This window comes from Asparagus officinalis, chromosome 6 (assembly GCF_001876935.1).
Source record: "Asparagus officinalis chromosome 6, Aspof.V1, whole genome shotgun sequence".
Lineage (NCBI taxonomy): Eukaryota > Viridiplantae > Streptophyta > Magnoliopsida > Asparagales > Asparagaceae > Asparagus > Asparagus officinalis.
Genome location: NC_033799.1, coordinates 21204601 through 21215193, shown reverse-complemented (window position 1 = coordinate 21215193; position 10593 = coordinate 21204601). Strand labels below are relative to the sequence as shown.

At 38.0% G+C, this 10593-nt stretch overlaps 1 protein-coding gene across 1 annotated transcript; it reads left to right on the top strand.

The window, feature by feature from the left end:
- On the top strand, nucleotides 734-2489 carry LOC109845572 (protein kinase PINOID 2-like). The gene is given in 3 exon segments (XM_020414839.1): nucleotides 734-761; nucleotides 764-827; nucleotides 1401-2489. Coding segments are annotated over 3 exon segments (960 nt in total). The 5' UTR covers nucleotides 734-748; the 3' UTR covers nucleotides 2284-2489.

Here is a 10593-nt window from a genome sequence, read left to right as displayed (position 1 = left end):
CGGTCCCGAAGTGTATATATTTGCCCGAGCTAGAGCTATTTTATTAATGATGCATCAAAAACAGATGCATACCGTTAGATTAGTAGATCAACTTAGAGACTCATGCGCCCATCCGAGAGTATTAATGCAACAAGAGATGGCAAGGGCATTTTAGTCATTTAACAGCGCCAATGGCAAGCCCCCGCTGAATAAGTAGCGTGCCTTCCCTCTTCTACGCTCAACAGGAGCGCAATAAGTAACCCCTGCTGCACGCTCCAGCCTCCGCCACTGACGAGTCCCGGCTGAAGATCGCGACGACTCACGACAGCTCTCTCGCTCCATCACCGCCCACGGCAATCCTCACCTCCAGCCGCCGCCAGCCTCGGTAGCTCGAGCACCGCTTCTCTCGTCCGCTCCTCTCCTCCTCAACCACGCGGACACCGTCATAGCCCCACAAGGCCACCAAGCGGAGGGGAGGCCATCCGCCCGCCTCCGCTCCTCCGCGTACTCTCCATCACCTCGACAGCTTCCTCATGCACCCCGCCTCGGCAGCGGCGACGCCTCGGGAAGTCTACCTCTGCAGCCTCAGGTCGACGTCGCCGCGCCTTCTCTTGCCTGTACTACGCGCATGAAGGTGTGACAGGAGGGCGCTGTGCTATCAAGAAGAAGATTCAGAGGCGGGGACGGAGACGGAGATCCTTCGGGTTCTTGACACCCTTTCCTGGCCGCTCTACGGCTGATTTCGAACGCCTCAGTATTTCTGGCTTGTATGGAGTTTTGTCCGCGGGCGATCTGCCACGTTGCCTAGCAGCGCAGGTTTCTCGGAGGTTCAGTGTTGCTTCTGCTAAGTAAGTGGTAACTAAATTGTCATGTTTTATATATTATTGATTATTTTATAGGAATGAAATTAATTTAGAGGTTTTTTATTTTTTATTTTTTGGGTGAATTCTGCAAATTTTAGAGAGCAACCTGAAGAGATTTTGAAACAAACGTCACTTAAGCCTCCAAAACTTTTTCAGGTAACCCTGGACCCTCTACGAAGTTGGGTTTTAGCGTAAAGTAATATGTTCGAAGTTTTTGGGTTATCTGAAAATGCGATCACAAACTTACGGAGGACTTTGTTAAATTTACTCTAAATAAATGAGGGTTCAAATTGGTACATTTGAAATCCTTAGATAAGGAATTCTTTTCATGCAATCATTCATATTTTAGGGGGACGTTATGTAGTTCATGTTCGTAGAGGTTTTATTCCTATATTAGTTTTCTATTATCCAGGTTAGTTAATCTCGTAGAATCTAAAATCGAGAAGCCACAACTGTTATTTTGCAATTTATAGGAAAACGACCTTCTAATGATGAGTTACGCGAACCTCGTGAGGATTTAATTCCTGTAATATAACTCAAACAAAGCGCACATCACAGGTTTTACGCAGCCGAGACGGTACTAGCTCTGGAGTACCTCCACATGATGGGGGTCGTTTACCGCGACCTGAAGCCGGAGAACGTGCTCGTCAGAGACGACGGCCACATCATGCTCTCCGACTTTGACCTCTCGCTAAAATGCGACGTCGTGCCGCAGCTCCTGCAGAAGCAGAGAGCCTCGGCAACGTCGTCGACAGTGAGGAACTCGACATCCACCTCATCCTGCATGACATCACAGCCTGTGCTCTCATGCTTTTATGGCGGGGGCACGGGCAAGTGCATCAAGAAACAGAAAGAGGAAGAAGATCAGGGAGCAGATGAAGATAACGGTGATGAGCTCAAGACGCTCGACCCTGAGCTCGTCGCCGAGCCTGTCTCAGCCCGATCGAAGTCCTTCGTCGGGACCCACGAGTACCTCGCGCCAGAGGTCATCTCCGGCGGTGGACATGGAAGCGCCGTCGACTGGTGGACGCTTGGCGTGTTCCTGTACGAGATGATATATGGGAGGACTCCGTTCAAGGGGGAGAGCAACGAGAAGACGCTCGTCAACATAATGAAGCAACCACTGAGCTTTCCAAGCATGAACGTATCAAATACTAAGGAGCTGGGGGAGATACTTAGAGCTCAAGATCTCATAAGGAGGCTGTTGGTGAAGAATCCTAAGAGGAGATTAGGGGGTTTAAAGGGTTCAGCTGAGATTAAGAGCCATGAGTTCTTCAAAGGGGTGAATTGGGCTTTGATTAGGTCTGTTAAGCCTCCTGAAGTCCCTAGAGATTTGAGGAAGAAGGCAGCAATGTGCAGTAGAGTGATCGTTCAGAAGAAGCTAAGCAAGAAGGAGAGGGAGGAGCCATTCAACGTCCCTCACCATTTTGATTACTTTTAGTCTGATAAAATTGCATGTAATTCTTCTCTTCATGTTATCTTCAGCAGTACTTATCATTTCTCAACTCGTTTATTAGCACTTATCACATCTGCAACTGGCATTTCCTCAGAACGAGTTGAGGGGTGATAAATGCTACGACAGATATTGACATGGGTGTTATGTGCAGTTTATCCTCTCTTTCTTTCAATTCTTCCTTTTTTTTTGCCAAGTGTTTTCTTAGATGTTGTAAATGAGTTAACCTGACAACAAGCAGCAGTTGTTGATGATTGCTTAAAGAGCGGTTGTACTTGTTTTACTTTAATGCAAAAGCGGATTAGAGTTCGCATCAACTTTCTCAAGAATCAAGACTGTCATCAAGACTGTCATGTAACTTTGCCTTTTGCATTGGTTTAGGTTTTGGGCTTTCAGAATGTTTTGATGTTTCTTGCTGGTGCTCTGATGCCTGCCATGTGTATACCGTGACTTCAGGTAGAATCCGTGAGTGAGACTTTCAACTTTCCGTCTCCCTTTTTCTTCATTCGAAAGCTTCTTCGTTAAAACATGGCACTCATGGAAGTTGAGATATTTCTGATCATCTTTTAGGTATGGAGATAAATTAGAATTGACGTGTTTAAATTGTGGATACTTCCTCCAACTTTAAAAATTCAATGTCCAAATTAAAAATCTGTATCGTCGACGGATGTGATGCCAATACACATGATGATCTAGAAAGACAATGTTTTTAATTTATTTATAAAAAGTGTACAATGTTGACAACTTACGATACACAAATAAAGTAAGTCAAATTAAACCTTTCAAAAATTTGTTTCTGGATGGTTTATGTGTAGTAGATCATAGTTACTGATACATATATACTCTCTATTTTGGATATTATTTCGATGCATATTTCAAGTCTAAACTTAAAAATTTAATTTGTAGTGCCCATATTTTGGATATTACTAGCAGTAATATATCTTGAACTCCATACATTTGGGTTAAACTATCACTGATAATGCCCAATATGTAGGATAGTATATTCCCTCCAACTTGAACATTTCCTTGTTCAAAGTAAAAATCTGTGTACGATGTAATGCGCACGAATTATCTACAAATATAATCTTTCCTGCCTACGAATACTATAATCAGCCAAACATGCTTACATTTGGAAAAATGAGACCCTAGATCTTACAGTCTTTGATCATTGGTCAGATCTCTCTCGAGCACGTATGTATATTTACCCTAGCTAAGTCATTTATTTATATTATCATGAGGGAAATACTTTAAGATCAAGAACTAGTTTTATTTATATAATTTTGAAACATACCCATCGATAGCACATGGAGGGAGCAATTTTCTAAAAACATCTTTACCTCACCATGACTTATTGTTTTCATGTTCTCCTTTTGCTTCACCATCATTTCATTTCAAAAAGAAAAATGAGAGACAGAGAGAATAAGGTCATAATTAATAATGAGAAAAATCATCAATACAAAGAGAGAATAAGGTCATAATAATGAGAAAAATCATCAATACAATTCATTATAAACAAAATAATACAAATAATTTTGCAATGTGAACATCAGTAATTGACAAAAAGAGTGAAATAGCTAGCAATGGAGAAGCCATCATCAAAGGTTATGGATAGAGTACAGACTTATGATGTGGTTGAATAGTAGAAGATGACCATTCACAAAAGAAATAGTAAATCTCTCAAAGAGTCAAAAGGTGATATAATTATTTGCGTGCTGCAATTATAACAAGAACATTGAACTAGCTACGTTTTTTTTGGTGGGTGGATGGTGGTGGTGGTGGTGATCTCTGCCATGTCTAGTATTGATTGTGCACAGGAAAAAAGCATGCGCATGCTTTGTGTTTTTTTGTCCCATTTGATTCCTCCAACCAAGTTATTACTTTAGAATTATTGAGGATGTCGTATGATAATCACTTTTATCTATAAACTTTCTTATTAGCACTTAACCCCTTTAGTTGCAATATAATCTGTAAGCGTATCTTTGTCCTGAATTTAGAGGGAATTTTTTCTAGTTAGACTGAAGCTAGCTAAAAGATAATGTCATCTCGAGTTCAAAAGGTACAAGTGTTCATAAAATAGTGTAGAAATATTAGTGAATACATCCTTATTTTTTAATCTAGAGTTCCTATAATTCAATAAAACAGACTATTACTTTCTGATGATTTGAAACATTCTACTGCCTACCAATAAGAAATAACTGTTTGTTGGAAACATAACATACAACGTAGTGAAAATAGCGCATCATGACTATTAATCAAAATTAATTAAAAACTAGAAGAATACCTGAAAAGCTATCCGAATTTCTACAATAATATGCCCCGATATCTATTCGAAATAGCTTCCTCAACAGAAAAACCCCCAATTGAAATCCACGTACCCGTCACCGAAGAGGAGCAATACTGAGAGATAAGTTCTCAAATTTCTATTTCTATTCTATTCATATATTATCTTCATAAGTTTTTCTGTATCTTCATAAGGCTACATATGAACTCTATATATAAGATTAGACTAGTCTTAGAGATTTTAATTTTAAACAATTCATAATTGTTCAAAGCTCTATCCATAACAATTAAAGATAGAATAAATTTGTTCAAAAACTTTATCCATAACAATTAAGGATGGAAATAAAATTGCTTTGCATGTATACCTCTTCTAATTATATTAGTGAGACCAATTGGGTTCCATATTAAGAACCAATTATATATTAATCAAATTAATAATTTTAATTTAACAATCAAATCCCTACCCGATCAACTGTTCATAAAATCTCTTCTACAATATGAGATTAATTATTAGTAAATAATATATTAGATTCAATCCACTCCAGTATTCACTAGTAGAAAACTAAGTATTGGCGACGGGGTATTGGTGACAGATTTAAAATCCGTCGCCAATACAAACATTGGCGACGGAACATTGGCGACGGGGTTGTTCCCGTCGCCAATGTTTGTATTGGCGACGGATTTCAATCCGTCGCCAATGTTTTCCGTCGCCCATAACCTTTGGCGACGGGACAACATTGGCGACGGATAGAATCCGTCGCCAATAAGTATTGGCGACGGATTAGATCCGTCGCCAATAAGTATTGGCGACGAATTCGATCCGTCACCAATGTTCCGTCGTCAATACTTATTAGCGACAGATTCAATCCGTCGCCAATAAGTATTGGCGACGGAAATGATGCGTCGCCAATACGTATTGACGACGTAATTGATCCGTCACCAATGTTCCGTCGCCAATACTTATTGGCGACGGATCGAATTCGTCGCCAATTCCGTCACCAATGTTTCGTCGCCAATACTTATTGGCGACGAATTCAATCTGTCGCTAATAAGTATTGGCGACGAATTCTATTCGTCGCCAATGTTCCGTCGCCAATGCTTATTAGCGACAGATTCTATTCGTCGCCAATAAGTATTGACGACGAAAATGATGCGTCGCCAATACATATTGACGACGGAATAGATCCGTCACCAATGTTCCGTCGTCAATACTTATTGGCGACGAATCGAATTCGTCGCCAATAAGTATTGGCGACGGATCGAATCTATCGCCAATAAGTATTGGCTCGCCAATACTTATTGGTGACAGATTCGATCCGTCGCCAATACACATTGGCGACGAATTCGATCCGTCGCCAATAAGTATTAGCGACGGATTCGAGTCGTCGCCAATGTTCCGTCACCAATACTTATTGGCGACGGATTCGAATACGTCGCTAATACTTATTGGCGACGAATCAAATATGTCGCCAATGTCTGTCGCCATCGTAAAAAATTAACATTAGTGATTAATTATCTCATTGTTAATGAGTGGCCCCACAAAAAATTAAGAATTATTTTAATATTAGTCCCTCAAATCTATAATATTTTAAATGTAGTCCAATACTATTTTGTTCCACGCATGTAGATAACTTAAGAGCTGAGGACGTGGAAGTCTACTATGATCCAGGACAGTTGTTTGGTAGCCTTCTCAAGGGCCCCCTGCTCCCCTCTAGCGTCGTCGTTGAGGAGGCTATAGCCGCAACTTTGTCGCTGGAGGCATGTCCCTTCTTTAGGGAGAAGTGATATATGCTTCCTGAATTTGAATTTGCTTGTAGAACGAATCTAGTAGTTTTCTCGTTAATAAATGAATGGAATTAGTGGAAATACCTTTTGCTTGTTCAAAAATTAGTGGAATTAATGAGCAATATAAAAGGGTGGTTTTCTAGTCATATTTTTATACTTTCTAGTCATATTTTAGGCGACTCTTTTAAGTAGGACAACTAACCTATTTGCTCATGCCTAAATTTCAATTCTCATGAACATAAATAAAAATCATTTTGAAACATCAAAATATTTTATTTTTATAATAACATAATTTTTTTAAAATATTTTTAAAACCACCTGCCGACAGAAATTTAATAACTTTATGGGAATGTATAATAAATTAACTCATCATAATAAGCATACTGGATCCTATCTAGATATTCATCATTTTTCTAAATCACTACTAGATTTACAACTTTTAGCGACAGACAATTCCGTCGTTAAAGGTCTAAATTCCGTCCCTAAAACTTTTAGCGAAGGAAAAAAACAAATTCCGTCGCTAAAAAACCGTCTCTATATTGAGGGTCCCTAATTACATCTTTAGCGACGAAAATTCCATCGCTAATTGCTAGCGATGGGATATTAGGGATGAATTTTTCGTCTCCGTATTTAAAAAAAAATAAAAAAGTATTAGCGATGAAAAATTCCGTCGTCAAAACAGATATTAGGGACGAAATATCCGTCGCTAAAATGTGTATTTATTATTTTAATTTTTAGCGACGAAAAATCTGTCGCTAAAGATATATTTTTATTTTTATTTTTTTCGTGTCTGTTTTTCGTTGCTAAATATGTATTTAGCGACGAAAAATCCGTCGCTAAAAATGACCACTATTTTTTTTAAAAATATTTTGAAAATTAAAAAACCCTGTACAATATCGATAATAAATTTAAAATCCCTGTTCAATCAGCAGTATAATATTCAATCCACGCATATATCACACAAATATTTCAATAAAAACAAATAAAAGTATCCCGACATGTACATAATAAATATTGTTTATACAACATAGGAAATTGTTTTCAAAGTTAAATTAATTACAATCAATCCTCCTGATCATCATCATCATCCTTATCACAAGCTGCACTATGACTACCCCCGACTACACATTGTGTAGAAGTTCCGGCCTGCAAATGTAAATCAAACGTTAACAATGGTGTGTAACCGTTAACAAGCGTGTGAAAGTATAAATATAATTCCCCCAACATCACAACACACAACACAACACAACACAACACAACACCAAAACACCACAACACAATAACACAACACAACACCATACCACACCACAACACAACAACAACACCACCACCACCACCACAAATCCCCCAACCCCACCCACCAACTAACCACAATCCCCCTCCCCCACCCCTCACCCTCAACACCACCATCACATAAAAATATTATAAGTATATATTTTAGGCTTTGTGTTAGGGTTAGAGTTAGGGTTTGTGTGTAACAGTTTGTATCAATGTGTATCGATGTGTATGATATCATTTAGTCACGAAGAAAATCATAACTAAGTAAGAATAATATATTTAATTTATTTAATTAAAAAAATAAAGTATATATATATTACCTGATCCGACATAAACCGTCTCCTATATGCCTTCTGAGCCTCATGAGGCAGAGTCGACATGAAATATGTGAACTCTAATTCTATTTGCTCCCGGCGCCTCCGTTCTTCCTCCGCAATCCGCTGATATGTTGTTTGCTACGACTGCCAATCTTCAATCTCTTTTAACCACTTAAGTCAGAATACGATATGCAAAATATCCGAGTTCTCCCCTTCCCTATTTTATTCAAATATATCATTAACCCATAACACATAAATTATACTCAAATTAATAACTTAAAAGCTAATATATTATATACCTCAAGCTTCAATTGATGATAATGCTGGCTGAAGGACCTGAAACCCTCGTGATGCTCGTAACTGCGGGGCGCGTTGCGGTTCCTGTTGGCCTTCTTGTTTTGATGGTGATTTAACAAACAATTTACATCTAATATTGTTTGTCTAGTGTTTGTGTTTTCGTATTAATTCTAGGCAAACAACGTGTTGGAGGATGGATGGAATAGAGCTTCAACGATCATATCTAATGGAGATTGGCGGAATAGTAGAGTGAAGCCCTTGCAATTCAAAGTTAAAGATCAAGTTCAAGCTTCATCCGCATGTGTACCAAGTCGAGCTTATTGAAGATCAAGATTATAGCTTGGGTAATCTAGTTTAGGTTTTATATTATGTGTGTTAGATACTCTAAGCTCAATATCATATACACACACATTTTATTGGTTTCCTTATATATATATATAGTCATATATATATACAACACAAGTTTTGTTTTTTATGTTTATAAATATGAAATTACATATTTCATATTTATTATTGTGTTTTGGTTTAAGTACTTAGATATGAAACAAATATATTTTCATATACATACTCATATGTTTTATTTTCTATTGTATTTGTAAAAATATTGTATTCTTAGTTTTTGGACTTAACAATAATCATATACATATTCTATTAAGTCTACATAATCATTGTGCAAATTTTCAAAACATGGTTTAGCCTAAATGTCAAAATTTATATGTTTACATTTTCGTGTTTTGGACTATTTTGCAAAATGATGATATTTCTTATTTAGGAAGTCCTTTTAGAAAACCAGTTTTTGTAGCATGTGTATTATCATGTCTATAATCATTTTCCAAAGTTTCATAATTTTTGGAATTTATTTGATATTTTTAAATAGTATTTTAAAATCAGCAAACTGTTTTCAAAACCTGAAATTTCATATATCAGTTCACGGTCGACCGCCACGGTCGACCGCGCCTGAGTTCTTTTGTTAGTAGGCAGCAGAGACTTTCACGGTCGACCATCACGGTCGACCGTGAGCTCGAGATTTCCCACGGTCGACCGCCAAAGTCTCTGGAGCTTTTCCTGTTGTTTTTGTTGCTCGCGGTCGACCGCCCCGGGCGACCGCCGTTTATCCCAACGGCTCTTTTGGTACAGAATCAGATTTCTGATTCTTGGGCTGTTTGGTCTTTTCCTTTGGGGTTTTTGCTATTGTTTTCTCTTCCTATATAAACCCCCAGACCCTCTTCTATTTCAGCAACCAATGAGATGTTTTAAACAAGTTAAAAAAAAGTTTTAACAGGGGTTTAAGTTTGGTTTAAAGCTGTTTTTGGTTGGTTCACAAGTGGAGGAGATCATCTACATTGTTTGAGCTCCCTTTTAATCCATCTCTCCATCTTGTTATTCAGAGAAGAATCTCTAAACTCATATCTAGCTATTTATACGTTTGATTTATATTTCCATAAGCTAGCATTTGTATTGAGTTTAGTTTGATTTTGATTTACTCATTGTTTACACACACACACACACACACTTGAGCTTATTGTATTTACAAACATAGTATATTTGGGTTGGTGAGAGTTGTAACAATTGAGTGTGTGCTTTTATTGTGTTCTCATCCATATTAGAGAACAATCATTCTTTGTATTATGCTTAATCGTGAGATCACTTTGTAATACACTTGTAACCAAGAGGAGTGTGTGGTGAGAGTCGGGGATCGTCCCAAGAGGAGTGACGTCGGTTGACGAACCTAGGGAGAGGTTGTAACCAAGCACTTGAGGGAGACACGGCTAGGTCCAACACTTGTGAGGGTGTAGAGTGGGTTTGCAAGAGTGTGAGTTGTAGAGTTTTCGGTTAGCTAGAAAACCGAGTGTGTAGAAGTTCCGACTTTCAAACCAGATTGTGTTAGTGGATTTCTCCCCGGGAGTGGGGAGCAGAGATGTAGGACGGAAGGTCCGAACTCCGTGATCATATTGCTTATTTGAGTTTGGCTTAGCACACTTATATTTGTTCATCTTTATAGCCTTTCTCTCATTGTTTATTTCATCCACTATATCATTTGTTTATGTTACCCCTGTGTTTGCATATCCTTGCATATATCATATAATATACCTCTTTGTTAGGATATATCACCTTGTGTATATTGCATATTCTTGCACTTAATTCTTTGTATATCTATCTTGTAAGAATATATTTGTTAATTAGTTTTAATTGGCATAAAATCAGATTAGATTAGCATAAGACCCTAATCACCCCCCCTCTAGGGTCTAACAGTTCCTCCTTGCTATTTTAACTTGAGCCTGCAAAACAATATCAAATCAAAATAATATAGAAATTCAAATAATAAATGAAAATTTGTACT